General features: G+C 37.6%; 1 protein-coding gene and 1 non-coding gene across 4 annotated transcripts in view; one reads left to right on the top strand and one right to left on the bottom strand.

Annotated features, from left to right (window-relative positions):
* CAPZA1 (capping actin protein of muscle Z-line subunit alpha 1) overlaps positions 1 to 19,699 on the top strand; it is a 50,268-nt gene that overhangs the window by 13,347 nt on the left and 17,222 nt on the right. For all 3 annotated transcript variants that reach the window (XM_081815690.1, XM_081815691.1, XM_081815689.1), the window contains exons 2-4: positions 11,784 to 11,847; positions 14,401 to 14,452; positions 17,678 to 17,741. In XM_081815690.1, the coding sequence (XP_081671816.1) occupies positions 11,784 to 11,847; positions 14,401 to 14,452; positions 17,678 to 17,741 (180 nt within the window). The remainder of the gene's footprint in view (positions 1 to 11,783; positions 11,848 to 14,400; positions 14,453 to 17,677; positions 17,742 to 19,699) is intronic.
* On the bottom strand, positions 11,382 to 11,517 carry LOC115936630 (U4 spliceosomal RNA). The gene has a single exon (XR_004072044.2). It is a non-coding gene; the product is annotated as a U4 spliceosomal RNA (small nuclear RNA).

Raw genomic sequence — 19,699 nt, forward strand, 5'->3', positions numbered from 1 at the left:
TGACCTGAGCCGAAGGCAGTCGCTTAACCAACTGAGCCACCCAGGCGCCCCAACAATAGCTGACATTTTGTGCCTATTTTATTTTATTTTTTTAAGATTTTATTTTTAGGGGCGCCTGCGTGGCTCAGTCGTTAAGCGTCTGCCTTCGGCTCAGGTCATGATCCCAGGGTCCCGGGATCGAGCCCCACATCGGGCTCCCTGCTCAGCAGGAAGCCTGCTTCTCCCTCTCCCACTCCCCTGCTTGTGTTCCTGCTCTCGCTATCTCTCTCTCTGTCAAATAAATAAATAAAATCTTTAAAAAAAAAAATTTATTTTTAAATAATCTCTACACCTGACATAGGGCTTGAACCCACAACCCCGAAATCAAGAGTTGCATGCTCCACCAACTGAGCCAGCCAGGTGCCCCTATATTTTGAATATTCTGCCGAAGACAAATATTATTATCTTATTTAATTTCACAAAAATTGTAAGAAGTAGATACTATCCCACTTTACGGTAAGGATGTGATTTAAAGACATTAAGTGATTGAAATTCAAATCCAGGTCTGTCTCAACTCCAGAGCCTGTATCTTTCCATTTTGCCATAGTATCCCATAATAATCTGAAAAGCTAAGAAGACTTCCATAGTATTGTTTTATTCAAAAGGGTTTTTGTAAACATTTAGCAATTGCCTGCTATATACTGTTTACTTTGCTAGACCTTGTATAGTACAGAAAAGGAAAGCAAGGCAGTTTGCAAAGAAAACTTCAGTTTTGGGGGACAGGATAGTATTTATAGAACTAATTATCAATAGCAATTATATTTTAAGTGCTATAATAAATGTTCAAACAAAGTATGGTAAAGTATGTTATAATATGGTAGATGATTCTTGAAATTATCAGTACTGGGAGTACTTCTTGGAAAGAAACAGAAGAACCCAACCTTAAAAGATGGGAAGGGTTTAGACCAGCAAAGATAAGAAGAGAGGCAAAACTTTCAAGATAGTGTAAGTCAATCCCAGAAGCAAAGTCTTTAATACACACAGTAGTCCAATGAGGGAGGTAAAGATTTTGGTAGACACCAGAGAAACAAGCTGACAGAGATCTGGCTCCTGAAGTATGCAATATATACAAGTATATTAGGCAGTATAAACTGGCCTGGGCCTTCCTGATAAGTAGAATGGGGCTATTATCTAGGGAAAAATTTCTTCCTTGCCTGTACAGAGTTATCCACTGACATTCAAACAGAGCTGTAGTTGTTAAGTACTCGAGTCCTGTTGTATGTGATTGTCAAGAAAATAATTTTAAAAGCTAGTTATGAATAGATGTAATGTTGAAATATGTGGGGTCTGTTATTAAAAGATTATTATTTAATAAGCTAAAAACCCAAGTTTTATAAATTTTCTAAGTGTCTTTTAATATATTTTCTAAAGTTTCTTACTATAGTAGTTGAAAATTAACAGAATTAGCAGTTTCTGGGGAACAATAAAGGTATATTACTTTCTCAGTTTGATGTTTAAACTTTCAGTACAGGTATTAGTAATGTAATAATGAAATTTTGACTCTTGCAAAGATTAGGTATTTTTCTTTATTTCCCCCTTTTAGGGAGAGGTGGAAAGATAAGGAGAATGGGAGGAAACTGAAATCTAGGAGAACTTATCTCTTACTGATACTTATAGATTCAAAATTCTCCCTTTTGGATGCCTAGGTAGCTCAGTTGGTTAAGTAAGGTCTGCCTTTGGCTCAGGTCATGATCCCAGGGTTCTGGGATCGAGTGCCACATCGGGCTCCTTTTTTTTTTTTTTTAGATTTTTTAATTTATTTTTTGGCAGAGAAAGAGGCAGTGAGAGAGGGAACACAAGCAGGGGGAGTGGGAAAGGGAGAGGCAGGCTTCCTGTGGAGCAGGGAGCCTGATGCGGGGCTCGATCCCAGGACGCTGGGATCATGACCTGAGCTGAAGGCAGATGCTTAACAATTGAGCCACTCAGGCACCCCTCGCATTGCATGGGGCTCCTTGCTCAGCAGGAAGCCTGCTTCTCCCTCTCCCTGCCACGCTCTCTCTCTATCTGTGCCTCTCTCTATGACAAATAAATAAAATCTTTTAAAAAAATAAATAAATTCTCCCTCTTTAGGTTAGAAACATAATACAGTGGATTCTGTGAAATCAACATTATTGGAGTATTTAAGTATATAAAGGATTAGAATTGTGTATAAGACTTGAGTTACTCTCCTTTCAAAATATATGTATGTGCAGGCGCCTGGCTGGCTCATTCGGTGGAGCATGTGACTCTTGACTTTAGCTCAGATCATGATCTTGGGGTTGTGAGACTGAGCCTGCTTAAGAATCTCTCTCTCTCCTTTTCCCCTCTGCCCCTCCCCCACTCTAAAAAATAAATAAAACAAAAATTTTTTTAAACTTAAAAAATATATACGTGGAGGGGCGCCTAGTTGGCTCAGTTGGTGGAGTGTGTGACTATTGATCTCCAGGTTGTATAGGTTTGAACCCCCCATTGGGTGTAGAGGTTAGTTAAAATCTCTTACAAAATAAATAAAATAAAATAGATATACATGGAGTTATATCCTTCACTGCAGATAAATGCTGCGTGCAGTAAAACTACTACTTTATGGAATCGGGATTTATTTTAAAAGCCTTGTTTTTGTTTTTTTTAAAGCAGTTTTTGTTCAACCAGAACCTCCATATCAGTGATTCTCTATTAGGCTGGGGATGACATGCCTCCCTTCTATGGGATATATGCTTTCTTTTTTTTATTATTATTAATTTTATTTATTTGAGAGCGAGTGAGTGAGTGAGAGAGCACAAGCAGAGAGAGAGGGAGAAGCAGGCTCCCCATAAACAGGGAGCCTGATGCGGGGCTCCGTCCCTGGGATCATGATCTGAGCCGAAGGCAGACGCTTAACTGGCTGAGCCACCCAAGCACCCCGATATACCTGCTTTCAACTTTCTTTCCCCACCCCAGTCTTAAGAATGATTGATTAAATCACTGTTTTTAAAAGTGTCATCCATCATTTGTATTGCCTCAAAAATATTTTTGCAATCACTAACTACTAAGCCATTTCTCTTTCCCTTTTTACTTCTGCCACTGATGTGTTTTACCTCTACCAAATTTCGTCTTGTTAGATTTTTTTTTTAATCTATTTATTAGAGAGAGAGTGAGAGATCATGAGCAAGGGGGAGGGGTAGAGGGAGAAGCAGACTCCCTGCTGAGCAGGGAGCCCAGAGTGGGACTCCATCTCAGGACCCTGGGATCATGACCTGAGCTGAAGGTAGATGCTTAGCCGGGTAAGCCACCCAGGTGCCCTTCATCTTGTCAGTTTTGACCCAGTTTTGAAGCTAGATAATACTGACTTTTAAAGTTATTTTTTATCATTGTATTTATCCCTCCTAACTTTGTTTCAACTGCAGCTTTCATAAGCAAGGCTCTACTCAATTCCTGATTTAAAAAAAAAAAAATTCTAGAAGGACTAGGCTAAATCCATGTGATACCATGCTAAAGATAATCCTCCTGAATTTTAATACCTGTTACTACCGCATAGTATAGTTGATTATCCAGTTCCAGGTCCACCTCTGTATAGGTATATGACCTTGGATAGGCACTTAAACTATCTGAATCTATTCCTTTTATAATGGGGTAAGTGTCTCTTGCTTTACTACTTAAGCTGTTTTAAGATCAAAAGAGAAACTGGTTATGAAAGAGTTTTGTAAACAATAAAATAGTAGTCATTAATTTACATTCCTAGCATGTGCCAGATCTCAGTTCTGGATATACAGCAAGGAACAAGCATAATGAGTTCTTATGTTCTGTGCCAGGGCTTGGCAAATCTGATCTGCTGCATGTTTTTTTTTTTTTTTAAAGATTTTATTTATTTATTTGAGAGAGAGAAAGCACATGAGAGGGGGGAGGGTCAGAGGGAGAAGCAGGCTCCCCGCTGAGCAGGGAGCCTGATGTGGGACTCGATCCCGGGACTCCAGGATCATGACCTGAGCCGCAGGCAGTGGCTTAACCAACTGAGCCACCCAGGCGCCCTGCTGCATGTTTTTATATAGACTACACGCTAATGTTTTTTGAATGGTTAGGGGGGAAAATCAGAAGAAGAGTATTTCATGACATGGGAAAATTACATGAAATACAAATAAGAGTATCCAAAATAATGTTTGGCGGGGGAGTGCCTGGGTGGTTCAGTCTGTTAAGCATCTGATCATGATCCTGGGGTACTGTATGGAGCCCTGGGTCTGGTTTTCTGCTCGGCGGGGATCTGCTTCTCCCTCTCCCTCTGCCACTCCCCCTGCTTGTGTTCTCTCACTCTCTTTCTCTCAGTCAAATAAAAAAATCTTTTTTTTTTTTTTTAAAGATTTTATTTATTTATTTGAGACAGAGAGAGAGAGCACATGAGAGGGGGGAGGGTCAGAGGGAGAAGCAGGCTCCCTGCCGAGCAGGGAGCCCGATGCGGGACTCGATCCCGATGCGGGACTCGATCCCGGGACTCCAGGATCATGACCTGAGCCGAAGGCAGTCGCTTAACCAACTGAGCCACCCAGGCGCCCAAATAAAAAAATCTTTTTAAAAAATAGTTAGGTCATCTGGGTGTCTCAGTCGGTTGGGCGTCTGCCTTCGGCTCAGATCTCTGAGCCCTGGGATTGGCAGGCCTGGCTCTCTGCTCAGTGGGGAGCCTGCTTCTCCCTCACCCTCTGCCTGCTGCTCCCCTTCCTTGGGCTCGCTCTCTCTCTCTGTCAAATGAATAAATAAAAATTTTTTAAAAATTAGCCCAGTGGGGGCAATCCTTTACAATGTATATGTTTATCAAATCACATCATACACTTTAAATATCTTACAACTTTATTTCCCAATAGTACCTCAATTAAAAATAAATAAAACTTATTGGAACACAACTGTGCTCATTTGTTTATAGTTGGGACCAAGACCATGTGGCCCACATAGCCCTAAAATGTTCACTGTCTGGCCTTTTACATTAGCAGTTTGCTGATCCATGCTCTGTGTTCTTGGAATTCTTTTGGGGGTGTTGAGCAAGAAACATAAGTATAGTTCTTTTTTTTTTTTCCCTTTAGAGAGAGGGAGGGGGAAGGGGGGCAGAGGGAAAAGAGAGATTCTTAAGCAGGTTCCACGCCCAGCACAGAGCCCTACATGGGGCTTGACCTCTCAGCCCCTAGATCATGACCTGAGCTGAGATCCAGAGTCAGACGCTTCACCAACTGAGCCCACCAGGCATCCCTGTAGTTCAGTGTTGACAAGTTCCCTGAATAAAAAAAGTAAATGGGCTAGAATTGTGAAGGGTACAGAAAGTATCGAGGCTAATTTGTATGTAGGAGTCAGAACGTCAGAAGGTGACATTTGAACAGAGACTTGACTGAAAAGAGATGCTCTGACAGAAGAGCATTTCTGGCAAAAGGAACAAGAAATGTGATCGCCCCGAGGCAGTGGTATAGCTGTAAGGTCTAGTAGCTAAACAGTAGGACATGGGGGTGAGGGAATCAAATTTTGAAGGGCCTTGGAGACCATGGAGCAGACTTTAGATTTTTATAGAGAATATGTAAATGTAGCATTAAGATTTCAACTACTGTTTCAGGGTATTTTTATGGTATTGTTATAGTGACAAATCACTGTGCCACTTCAAAGTCTGTTGTCAAAGACTGACAAATACTAAGATTTATCTGATACTAAGTAGTCCACCTTTTTTAGTAACTCTCAGAAAATAACACTGGGATTATTGACCATGATAGTGTTTTTGGGATCCAACTTTGGCATGTAATGATGACTACATTCTTTTTAGCCATTCATTTAGAATTTCACCCTTGCTGTTGCATATATGTCTTCACCTGTCACCAGCTTTCATTTAAAAATTGGGGGATGTTGGGGCGTCTGGGTGGCTCAGTCGTTAAGCGTCTGCCTTCAGCGCCGGTCATGATCCAGGGTCCTGGGATCGATCCCCGAATCAGGCTCCCTGCTCAGAGGGAAGCCTGCTTCTCCCTCTCCTGCTCCCCCTGCTTGTATTCCCTCTCTCACTGTCTCTCTCTGTCAAATAAGTAAATAAAATCTTAAAAAAAAAAAATTAGGGGATGTTTTAATTTCTTTAATTGGACATTTTTCCTTTTTTTTTTTTTTTTAAAGATTTTACCTATTCATTTGAGAGACAGAGAGAGCACAAGCAGGGGGAGAGGCAGAGGGAGAGGGGGAAGCAGACCCCCTGCTGAGCTGGGAGCTGGACATGGGGCTGGATCCCAGGACATGGGGCTGGATCCCAGGACCTGGAGATCGTGACCTGAGCTGAAGGCCGACACTTAACCATCTGAGCCACCCAGACGCCCCCATTTTTCCTATTCTTGATATTCTCAGATTTATGGAGATCACTTACTTTTTTTTCCAGCACTTTAATTATAATTCTTCAGCACTTAAGCCTGAATTCAAATACTACTACTTGATATTCCTCCTTCTCTGACTTTGTGCACTTTGTGGTTTTTTTTCCTTTAGGAAATGGAAGCAAGGTTTTAGTTTACTTTTCTTTTTCTTTTTTTTTTTTTTTAAAGATTTTATTTATTTATTAGAGTGAGGGAGAGAAAGAGCACAAGAGGGGGGAGCGGGAGAGGGAGAAGCAGACTCCCTGCTGAGCAGGGAGCCCGATGCGGGACTCGATCCCGGGACTCCAGGATCATGACCTGAGCCGAAGGCAGTCGCTTAACCAACTGAGCCACCCGGGCGCCCTAGTTTACTTTTCTTTTTCAATATAATCCCTTCATTTAACCAATTAACTATCCTAAATATTCTAGCATAAGGCATTATGCAGCTAGGAAGTGAATAAGGTTAAGCTCCTGGTCAAAAAGCATATGCAGAGTATAACTTTGAAAAGCCTTCCTTGTTGCTTTTAGCATTTTACCAACTTCACTTTATCCTGTCCTTTAGCTTCCTTGACCTATAGCTTCCTTGACCCATGCTTTCAGTTTTGATGTCACTCCAAAGCCTTTATCTTGTTTATGTCCTCTTTCATCTTTTTTTTTTTAAGACTTTATTTTTAAGTAATCTCTATACCCAGCGTGGGGCTCAAATTCACAACCAAATTCACAACCCCAAGATCAAGAGTCTAGTAGCTCTACTGACTGAGCCAGCCAGGCGCCCCTGTCCTCTTTCATCTTTAAAAAAATTAATTTATTGGATGGGAGATGTTCACATGCTCCTCTTTTGATTTTTAAAAATTTAAAAATTATCTTTAACGTACAAGTAATGAAGTAATGGGTGAAATAGATAAAGGGGATTAAGAAGTACTAACTTCCAGGGAAAAAAAATTCTCTTTATCATACAAGTAATTTATGTTCCTTGTACAGCTTTTTGAACATGGAGATAAGCCAAAAAAGGAAAGAAAAATATCTTGTAATACCAGAGGAAGTCCTAATTAAAATTAGTAGCTATACTTGTATGTAAATATATTTACTCTTAATAAAACGGGAATACATCGTGTGAACTTTTTTCACTCAACAGCATGTGATAAACATCAACCTATGTCAACAGAACACTTCTCAGACTTTTTTTTTTTTTTAAGATTTTTAAAATTTATTTGACAGAGAGAGAGACAGCGACAGAGGGAACACAAGCAGGGGGAATGGGAGAGGGAGAAGCAGGCTTCTCGCAGAGCAGGGAGCCCGATGTGGGGCTCGATCCCATGAGCCGAAGGCAGACGCTTAACGACTGAGCCACCCAGGTGCCCCTTCTCAGACGTTTTTGCTCTCGGGACTCCTTTACACTCTTAGGAATCAAGTTTTTATTTATGTAGCTTATATCTATTTACTAAATATTAAAATTTAAGAGATTTTTAAAGCATTAGTTCATTTAAAAACATAATTATTACCTGTTAATATAAATGATTGGTATTTTGTTTTGGGGGGAAAAAAAGCTTTATTTTCCAAAACAAAAAAAGAATTAGTGGGAAAAGTAGGACTATTTTACATTTTGCAAATCTTTTAAATATCTACATTCAGTTTGTTGTACTGTGTTGTCTTAGTTTGTACATACTGTTTCCTCTGACTGGAATGCCCTCATTGGTATTATCCATCCTTCAATCCAGCTCATACATCACTGTATTTAAAGGCCACCCCACCCCTCCTTATATACATATGTAGAGTTGATTACATCTTCTTGGTGCCTCACTGTGGCCTTTAATTCTTGCTTGCTGTATTACTACGTATGTGTCAGGTCCTTGAACTACAAACACTTAAATTTTCTTGACTGAAGGAAGTTTCACAATTATGTAAGGGTTATGGGAAAAGCACCTGGACAGAAGTGGGATAGACCATAGCCGCAATACTGCCACAAATAGACTATAGGTTTGCTGTCAAAGTAGGTTTACTAATTTCTTAAATGAGTGATTGACTCATTCTTAAATGAGTGATTGACGGCAACAGTTGATGAGGACAGAAATATGATTAACTGCACATGCCAACGCAAATATACACAGTTGGCAATCCATATGGGAACTGTTAGTCCTGTGTAGTATAATTTTCATGAGTCAAGCAGCATTTCTTATTTCCTAATTAGAACCGCTCTTTTTATTGTTAGTTAATATAAGAGCTTTATGGAGTATTCCTCTTAATCTCCACCAGTTTTCATCCCAGAAAACTAATACATTATCTGTAATTACCCTGTCATGGCAGGGTTCTCAAACTTTATGTACATAAGAATATTTTAAAGTGTTTGTGGTGTGGATTCCTCCCCTCTGCTTCCACACACATATAGGTTTTGTTTTCTAAGTCTTAGAGAATCAGGTAGAGTTATAGCTCAAAGAAATTTTGCAGATCTTCTCATCTCTTTTAGGAATTGGATTATAATGAGGAAATTCAGGACCAAAAAAGGTTAGTAGTGTTTCTAGAATCACAAATCTAGTTAGTTAATGGACCAACACAGCCAGTAATTAGAATCCAGGTTTCCCGTGTACCTTGCTCCGTCAGTCAGTAGGTCTCTCTCTTTTTTTTTTTTTTTAGATTTTATTTATTTATTTGACAGACAGCGAGAGAGGGAACAGAAGCAGCGGGAGTGGGAGAGGAAGTAGTAGACTTCCCGCTGAGCAGGGAGTCTGATGTGGGGCTCAATCCTAGGACCCTGGGATCATGACCTGAGCCGAAGGCAGACGCTTAACGACTGAGCCACCCAGACGCCCCAGTCAGTAGGTCTATCTTGACAAAGAAATAAATTTGTCCATGGGACAGCTTTAGCTTTTCTTTTCCATATAAACCTAAAGTTGTAAAGTGTTTTTTGTCTTTTTCTTATTTTCTTCTCAGTTCCCAGCCTTATTTTCAAGACTCTTGAAAGTCTTTTTTTTCTGCTTAAGAATGGTTTGACTTTGATGGTAGCCTTAATTTGATTGGGTCAGCAAGAATTTAAAATTGTTTGAAGGAAATTAAGAAGTCAACAGAGGATGCCTTATTGGAAAGCAGGGCTCAGTTTATTGGTAGATAGGTATATCATGTTCCTCTTTGCCCCTCATCAGTGAATTGAATCATCTTCATACTCATTATCACACAAAAATTAGGGAATTTTCAACATTCTTTCTGTCATAGTGTGTTAGAATTATACTGCGAGACTCATTTGAGGTCAGTCCTATTATTGCTAACATCATAATTACATATGTATAATGCAAAATGATACTCCAAATTAATTTTTCTTTTAAATGGGTTTGTACATTCTTTGTATGTCACATTTGACTTGATGAGAGCTAAGAGATTAAATTATATGGCAGACTGAGCACATGGTTTCACCTCACCTTTTATGCCAAACCTACTAGAATTTTGAAAAGAGTAGGGAAAAATAGAATGAGAGGAGAAATGAACTAGTAACTGTTTGAAAAGTGAGAGTGCCATCATTGGACCAAAATTTTTTAGCAGTTCTTCATAGAAAGAAAGCAGAATGGTAAATACATAGGGGGCAAAAGTAAGATAAGAAGAAATCATAACCCAAAACACATGAAAGAAAACTGTTATGGAAGTGGGAGCCATTTGGAAGAACTTTATTTAAGAAGCAAAAAAGAAAGGACTCTTCTGAGTCTTGGTGTAGATTAATTGGGGAACTGTTCTGTAAGCTAACTGTACCACTTGGCTCCTCTTTTCTCTCCCATTTGGCCTAAACTACAGACAGAAATGCATTTGTCCTCAGAATATAGCATTGAGGGGCACCTGGGTGGCTCAGTTGGTTGAGCATCTGCCTTAGACTTGGGTCCTGATCTCAGGGTCCTGGGATCGAGCCCCACATCTGGCTCCCTGCTTGGGGAGCCTGTTTCTCCCTCTCCCTCTGCCGCTCCCCCTACTTGTGCTCTCTCTCTCTCTCTCTCTCTCTCAAATAAATAAATAAATAAATAAATAAATAAATCTTTTTTAAAAAATACATATATATAGCGTTGAGAATGAGCACTGAGAGCAGAGAGGCAGGACAATACCTCAGGTAGCCTCTGGCCCTTATGAAGCTCACTCAGAAATTAATCTGCTCATACCCAGCAGCGAGTCTACTCCTTCCCTCCCCTGTAATCACTAGAGACAAATTGCAGGTAAACAGAACAGATAAGCTAAATTAAATTCAAGGAGGAACACCAAACATTTGTGGAAAACCAGTGCTACGAAAGAAAAGCACCAAACTCAAACAAAAAGTAGATCTAAATTCTTAGGAAACAGTCCATAGAGCAAGACTTTAAAGTCAGTGCAGTTAATACCCTCAAGGAGACTCAAGAGATTATTATACACACAAAAATAAAAGTCATGGAAATTAAAAGTAGAATAGTTAAAATAATTATCTGAATAGCAAAATAGACGTAACTGAAGAGCATTTTCGTGAATTGAAAAATGGAGCTCTGAGGCCTTCTTGCCAAATAAAGTATAAAATGACAAAAGAAGATAAAAATATACGAGAAAAAAATGAGATATGCAAGTTAGATCCAAAGATTTCAGCATCCATCTCAAATAGGAGATCCAGAAAAGTAGAATGGCAATGGGGGCAGGAGAGGGATTTAGAAGAAATATTGTCGATAGTATTCTTTAGAACCTTTAGTACAGCATTTAATAGTTTAGGTGATAGAAGTCATCTTTGTCTTGTTTTTAAAATTAGGGACACTGCTTGCATTGTTGCATCATTATTAGGTATGCTGTAGAATTTTGGTAGATAATCCTTTTTCAAGTTAAAGAAATTTATTCCTACCCAGAATTAGTAGTTTTGTTGTTGTTTTATGATATTTGAGTGTTGAATTTTGTCTTTTTTTCCCAGTATGAGTTAAGAGAATCGCAAGGGTTTGCTCCTTTATATGATTTATTAGTATTGAACCCATCCTTGCATTGGGATAAACACTATAAACACAATTTGGTATCCTACCAGTTTACTCATATTTTATTTAGTTTTGCTTAAATGTTTATAAGAGATTAGGATCATAGCTTTCTCTTTTTGTGACTCTGGTATATTTGGGGAAAAGTTTTAAATTAGCAATAATTGTGCCTGAGATAAACCTCATTGGCTATGATACTGCCACTGGACTGGGCAAAGCTATGACTGTAGTGTATTTTGACCAAAAACGGATTATTCAACTTTTTAAAGAAAAATTAAAAATCAAAGCAGCATGGATATCCCCAAATCAGGACAACCTATATTGATGATAAAAGTTTTGGGATATTTTGTGAAAAAAAATTTTGCTACTAAACAGTAAAGGTTTAAACAGAAAGTGTTATTTCAAGGAATGTGAAGAAATTTTTGTAATCTGTTAATTCCTTCTTTTATATATTACTCTTATTTTATTTATTTCTCTTTAGGTACGCATAGCTGCTAAATTCATCACTCATGCGCCCCCAGGGGAATTTAATGAAGTGTTCAATGGTGAGTAAACATTAGTATTTTAAGCTCTCCTTAATTACATACAAGCTATCTCTTTTAATCCTTACAGCACATTATAGCTATAGCTAAGGAAATCAAGATTCAAACAGGTGAAAATAACTTATCCAATGCCACCTAGCTAGTGAAGTGTCAGAGCAAGAATTCAAACCTAGGTCTGAGTCAAAAGCAAATTCTTAACCCATAAATTAGGATACCTATCTTATGTGAGAAATGATTTAAAGTAGTTTAATATGATTAAATAGAGAAGCAATATTAAATTGTTTTCATAATTTTATATCTATCATTATAAGTCATAGCTTAAGCTTCTGCAGTGCTTTCATTCAAGATGTGCCCGTAATACATATAGGACACTTTCTAAATCCATTGGGGCTGAACTTACTGTATCTGGGAAGCTTGTTACATATACAGCTTCCAGCATTACCATCCTCTTAAGATTTCTCATTCATTAGATCTGAGGTGGAATTGGGTAATCTGTTTTATCAAGTTCTCCTGGGTGATTCTGAGTCACAGCCAGTTTGGGAACCACTGTTCCAATACATTTATAACCTTCTGTGCTATTCACTGGCTTAATGTAATATAGAATGAAAAATGTAGATGAGGCATCTTGAACTCCATGATAAAATCAGTCATTACGGGGCACCTGAGTGGCTCAGGTTGTTGGGTGTCTGCCTTCGGCTCAGGTCACGATCCCAGAGTTCTGGGATCGAGCCCCGCATCGGGCTCCCTGCTCAGTCGGAAGCCTGCTTCTCCCCCCTGCTTGTGTTCCCTCTCTCACTACGTCTCTCTCTGTCAAATAAATAAATAAAATCTTTAAAAAAAAAAAAAATCAATCATTACAATCCCATTTTTTTTAATTAAATTTTTTTTTTTTTTAAGATTTTATTTATTTACTTGACAGAGACACAGCGAGAGAGGGAACACAAGCAGGGGGAGAGGGAGAGGGAGAAGCAGGCTTCCCGCTGAGCAGGGAGCCCGATGCTGGGCTCGATCCCAGGACCCTGGGATCATGACCTGAGCCAAAGGCAGACGCTTAACGACTGAGCCACCCAGGCACCCCTACAATCCCATTTTAAGTTGTTAAATTCATTGTAAAGTTCTTTGTGCATCTTGGCTCATTTGAGCAAACATTTATTTTGAAATTCTAGTTTTACATTAGATGGCTACCTACTTAAGAGGAACTATGTGATATTCATCTGTACTTGGTCCAGAGCCCCATACATCATAGAACAATCAGCAATCTCCACCGATAAAAATTAATGATGTAGAGAAAGAGTAACCAGGAGAACATATAAACATTTACTATAAGGAGTAAATAATACAATAGAAATAAATCCAGACATTGTTCCTTATAGACTTATTTGTAGATTTTGAACACTAATAGCAAGAGAAACAAATGCAGCCTTGTTTTCTCTGGTCTTTTTTCCATATCACCCAAATACAAATTTTCAACAACTGAGCTTTTAGGAAATTTTCCTACGACTTGAACTTTATCCAGCTGATTAGCTCAAATAAATTCTTGTCTTAACAAAATTAATAGCCTTTGTAGTTAGAAGTCCCTTGTTTTATTTCTGACAACTGAATGTACTTTACAGGAATATCATGAGAATAATTGATATGAAAGCATTAGATTAAGAATTGGCAAGCAACTAAAAAAAAAAAATTGGCAAGCTACTTATGGCATGAGGGCTGGTTTTTACTGGCATGCTACACACTGGCCTCCGCCAGCCTCTTCTTTCAGAAGCCCTAAGAGTCAGTGGCCTTTGGCTTATGATTAGTCTTCCCTGTTGGAGTTAATGCTTGGTAGTTTCTTATGTGACAAGGACCCTTCTCTTCCAAAAGAAGAGTGACTAGACTCTTGACACACAGCTTTTTAAAAAGATATAGTCCCCTACATTAGATGCTTCATAGAAAAATATATTTGCCAATTGCACTGCCACTGACTGAATTTTGCCCAGCTTTCTTGGTGTGATGTTGATAGAAAAGCCTCCAATTCTTAATCTCATTTTAAAGGATTCTTTAGATACAAAATTAACAGTCCCAACTATAACTTTCTTTAAACCATGTTTTTCATTTGCTATGAATAATTCTTTGAGAAGTTATTGTTGGATTATTGTACCACGAATAATTACATGCAAATTTATGAACATTAGCACCTGTTCATTTGTGTTTTTTAGAATTTCTATGTAGGGGCACCTGGGTGGCTCAGTCGGTTAAGCATCTGCCTTCGGCTCAGGTCATGATCCCAGAGTCCTGGGATGGAGCCCTGCATCGGGCTCCCTGCTCCACAGGAGGCCTGCTTCTCCCTCTGCCTGCTGCTCCCCCTGCTTGTGTGTTCTCTCTCTCTCTCTCTGTCAAAAATATTTAAAAAATAAAAAGAATTTCTATGTGTACATATATCTGAAAACTAACTTTGCAAAGCCTAATTTTTAAAAAATTTCTGAAGTTTGTGCTCGCTTCGGCAGCACATATACTAAAAAATTTCTGAAGTTTGTCCTCTATTGAATATTTTAGCATCTTTTAATGTTTTTTCCTCAGATGTCCGGCTACTGCTTAATAATGACAATCTCCTCAGGGAAGGGGCAGCACAGTAAGTATCATTCAAGATCCACTTATATATTTATTTTAATTTTGGATAAACTATGTTGATAATAAATTTGTACCCTGAAAACTAAGTTTAAAATAGAATACTTCAGTATAAAGCAGTTGGTTTTAGCAGTTTTAGTTGTATTTTTTTACTTGGAGAAAACATGCCATGTTGTTTACTTCCTTTAAACTTATTATATGTGATCTTATTTTTTTTATTTTTCTTTTTGCCCAGATCTTCCCTATTAAAGCAGAGCTTAATATGAGCTGTTAGGGTTTCTTCTATACTCCTTTTAGTTCATGTTGAATTTTTTTTAAACGCTAGCTATAGAAAAATTAGGCTGCTATTGAGGAATAATGTTCTCAAATTGCCACAAAATAGTAGATATTCATAAAGTGCCTTAATAGAATTAACTGTAGAATAATAGCATGGTTATTCAACCTAGTCATTGATTCCTTATCACTATCACGCTAATTAAATGAAAATACCATTTTCATTTTATCTTTGTCCTCAGAAACATTACAGTGATATGTGTTTTTGTTTTCTTCAAATCTAAACACTGTCTAGCTTTCAAGGCCCTGTGTTATCTGGCTTTATCACTACTTTCCTTTACATACAAAATTCTCTTTCAGTTACTGTCTATGTAATTGGCCCAGAGTTCCTTCGTAAAGAGGAAACCAGAAAAGGATAATGACTGGGAAAGGGTGGGGTAAAGAGGATGGGACAAGGATTTTGATGTAGAGCAACAAATAATTATCATAAAAGCATTTGGTGTGATAATCAGTTGGTTTAGATTTTAGCTATAGAAAACTATCTTAAGAGCTGCTACCTGGGAAACAGTCATCTTCTGCCCTGTCCGTGCTGCTCTTTTGAACCTCATTTTGGGACCAGATTCCGCAAACCCTAACATTTGTACAGCATCACTATAATTGTCATCATGAATGATACTCTAATTATACATTGATTTAGGCACACACCAAAGATACATTCTAATGCTGGTTTCTCTTAGATGCACAGAATGCCATAGAAAAAGGCATTCATGATTTGCTAGTTCAACCCGTCTATCTCTGCTCTATCATTGAGAGAACCCCTCTACATTTTGTCAAAAGATGATTATCCAATTTGAATGCTTCTAATAATAAGGAATTCACTATTTTACAGGGCAAGTTCCTTGCCTGCCATATATTGGTCTTAGTATATCCTGCTACCCAAAATAAATCTACTCTGTCCTTCACGTGATAAGGTACTGTTGAAGAGGAGATGGGGGAGTGGAATGCCAAGACCCAAGACTGATTGTATCTTAAGCCTGTTGTCCAATTTCCAATTAGGAGTAACAGTAGAACTTGGTATTTAGTTCAGATGCTTTAATTGCCCTGACAATAAAGCTTTGTTTTCATAAATACTCTGTTTCTTATAGATTCTAGATTTTCAGAGAACATTCTTACTAAAGGAGAACTGTCTTATGCCCAAATATTTGATTTTCCACAGGGATGAAAAATTCAGGTTTTTTTTTTTCTGTAATGAGGTGCTTCAGTCCCTTGGCCATAGTCCTCATAGTAAGTGTTCAGTAAATGTTGTTTCAGTAATCATCATCCTCACATTATTGCCTTCTATATAAAATAAAAGAGGCCTGAACAACTTCGGATTTACTCTTTCCTGGATTTCTGCCTTTGCTTCTGATCCCTAGAACCATTCTCTGATAATTCCCAGCCCTTCTGGACTAACTAGGGTGTTGTAGGCCATGTTAAAGAGAGGATTTTATTGTGAAAGAGAGGGCAGATTATTAGTGTTCTGAGCAGAGAATGACTCGATGAGATTATATTTTAGAATAATCACTGGTTGCTATGCAGGGGGCAAAGATTGAAGAAAGATGCGTAGTTAGAAGACTTACTGCAGTAGTTCAGAGATAAATGGCGGTGGTCTGGACTAGAGTGGTAGTAGTAAGGGTGATGGGAAGGAATTAGATTCTGAATATGTATTCAAGGTGGAACCTATAAGATTTGCTGATGGGATTGCATGTGAAATTTGAGAGAAAGAAGAATCAAAGATGATCTCAAGTTTTGGGCCCACACAAATGGTAGAATGGAAATACCATTTTCTTGAGATGGGATTAAATGTTAACAAATTTTGATGTTGGTATTTGTAATCTATAATCTTAGGATGTATTTTAGAATGGAATACTTATTTATTCCTTACTCCTTAAGCTTTCTAAAAAAAAAAAAATCCACTTCCATGAACACTTAATTTATATTCCTTTCTGAAGAACTACTGTGTTGAGGACTCATTTTGTTAATTGGGTTGTGGTGTTCTGAGGAAATGATTAATTAAAAAGCACAACAATAACTTAAAATGAAAAGATTGAAGATTAGCTTTAAATATATTTCTTTGGTTTCTCTTGAAAAGTCTAGGAAGAATTTAATAGTCTGCTTAAAAATAGTGGTCTAGTAGGTGTTTTACTAAGTTAAAATTGGGCTGGAGAGGTGTTTAACTCTTCCCTTGGCAAGAGAATTCTCTGAGAAGACTGATACTTTGTAAGTGTATTATGCTTTTTTACACTGCAGCTTATTTCCATTTATTTTCACTTTACCTTTTTGCTTACTTTGTAAGATGTACTAGGGAGCCATTGAAAATGCAATTTTATAAATGTAGCACTGGACAAGTAAACAATAATATTAGGCATGCACCTTGATTATTCATATCCCCCTTTTCAGATAATCTCTTCTGCCTTAAACTCTCATCGGAGACTTGACTCATGCTCAACTCTTACTTCACCCTCTCCTCATGTCAGATGTCTTCCAGTACATTTAATTGTGGTCTCTCCTACCTGCCCTACCTTAGAGAGCCCAGAATAAAGAAGACAGCATTGCTAAAATGTGCATCAATTGAAGATTTTTTTGAATTACTGAAAGCTTCTGTCTAAATGATGAAAACTGTTGGTAATTCATGAAAACTGGATTTCTTAAAACTTAGGAATAGTCTAAGGGGGAGTTATATTGGAGCCTAGGGGTGGAGAGGAAAAGGTAATTTCAGAGTTTAGGGCACATCTGAGATCTTTGTGGAGAAGAGTTCCTTCAGAAAGCTGGAAGGCATTAGGAAAACACAGTTGCCTAGAGAGAAAAGGAAAGAGCACCACAGAGTGTTTTCACATTCTCTTTCACTATTATGTGAATTACCTTTGTATTTATATATAATTCTTCCCCCCTCCTTTTTTTACTTTTTAAAAAACAGTGCATTTGCCCAGTATAACATGGATCAGTTCACACCTGTGAAGATAGAAGGATATGAAGATCAGGTAATGACTGTTCATTTTGGTAGGCTGTGCCTGGGTGGTAGTAGAAATCTTAGAAACCAAAGCAGATGTCTGAAGATAAGATGCTGAATAAATTCATCTTAGTTTTCATAGCTTTTGTAAATGTTCTACATATTAGGAAATTCTTCCTCTCTCTCATAATACTTGGAGTTTCTTTGACTGGAAAAGAGAGCTGCCCCTAATAAAATAGTGAAAATAAGAGTTGAGTTTTACACAGATTTTATAGCTGTATGTAATTCTCCTTGGTGAGAATAACATGATACATCAAATTTGACATTGTATAGGAAAATAGGCATCCCTATTTAAATAGAGGAACAAAGCAAATATTTCCATTATTATCATAGTTATTAACATTGTATGACAGGACTTTGCAAATTCATTAATGTACACTTCAAAGGCAATATGTCACTAAATACCAAATGCTTTTTAAAAGTCTCAATCTTCTTTGAACCCATAAACCTGCAGAATTTCTCCTAGGAAAATAAGTATGTAAATGTATTAAAAAGATTATTTGAAGCAAGGTTTATAATAGTGAAAAGTTGGGAACAATCTAAATGCCCCACATTAAATTAATTATCTGTAGACCAAAATACCATGTAGTCATTGAAAACCAGTATAAATACTGATCTGGGAATGCTGACCTGAGAAGATGTTTGTGATATATTAAGCTAGAACATAAAGGAGCATATGTAGAATTGTGCTAGTTTATTTTTTAAATAGATATTTAAGTGAACTTAATATATCAGTGCATCTTTTTTTTTTTTTTAAGATTTTATTTATTTATTTGAGAGAAAGAGAAAGCACGAGTGGGGAGGAGGGGCAGAAGGAGGGGGAGAAGCAGGCTCTACACTAAGCAGAGAGCCCAATGCGGAGCTCGATCCCAGGACCCTGGGATCATGACCTGAGCTGAAGGCAGACACTTAATGAACTGAGCCACCGAAGCACTCCAGAATCATTGTATATTAAATTTTGTGAAAAGTGCACCATTATTTTATGTATCACTAAGAAAAAACACTGCCAATTAAACTATGACACAGTCCTAAGATGCCATCCGGTATAAGATGAATCCCATTTTATGAAATGTTAAGTCATGGGAGGACATATGCATCTTAAGAATCAAAACTATACGATACATACATGTGCATAGAAAAAGAAATGTGGGAAAATATACACCAAAATGTTAACTCTGTGTGTTGGAATTACAGGATTACTAGATTTTGTTTTGCTTATTGTTTGTTTTGGTTTATATATATATATTTTTGTTTTGGTTTATATTTTTGCTTATCTGAATTTTAATGAAAATAGATTAATTACAAGTGTAAAAGATAAATACTGAAAAAATAAAAATTGCTTGCAGATAGAGAGGAATTATTGAAATAAGATGTGTCCAGATACATGTTATAAGAACATTCCCATGTACCAGTAGTAGCCAGCTTAAAATATAGTCAAAAGGAGATTGCATTCTTAGCCATAACAACAGCAACAACAAAAACCCATTACTGGACACTAAAACAAGGAAAGATGTATAAATTATTAAAGATGCCATAGGGGCGCGCCTGGGTGTCTCAGTGAGTAGAGCATGCAGTGCTTGATCTCAGAGTTTTAAGTTCGAGCACCAGGTTGGGTACAGAGATTACTTAAAAATAAAATCTTTAAAAAAAATAAAGTAGCTGCCATAAAACACACATACTCACAAAGGAAAAAATAAGACAAAAATAAAATAGATGCCACTCCTGCATATAATAAAAATTGACTATAGTAGGTTAACTAAGTAGAGATTTTTGTCATATAAGAAGTCCAGAGATAATATTAGAGCTGTTACAGTAGCTCCACCATATCATCAGAGATCCTAGTTGCTTCCAGCTCTCTATTCTGCCTTCCATAGGTGTCGTTTTCATTATTGTGCTTTTTTTTTTTTAAGCTTGATTGATTTGAGAGAG

The sequence above is a fragment of the Leptonychotes weddellii genome, chromosome 4, assembly GCF_054177405.1.
Source record: "Leptonychotes weddellii isolate Sample4059 chromosome 4, ASM5417740v2, whole genome shotgun sequence".
In the NCBI taxonomy this organism is placed as follows: Eukaryota; Metazoa; Chordata; class Mammalia; order Carnivora; family Phocidae; genus Leptonychotes; species Leptonychotes weddellii.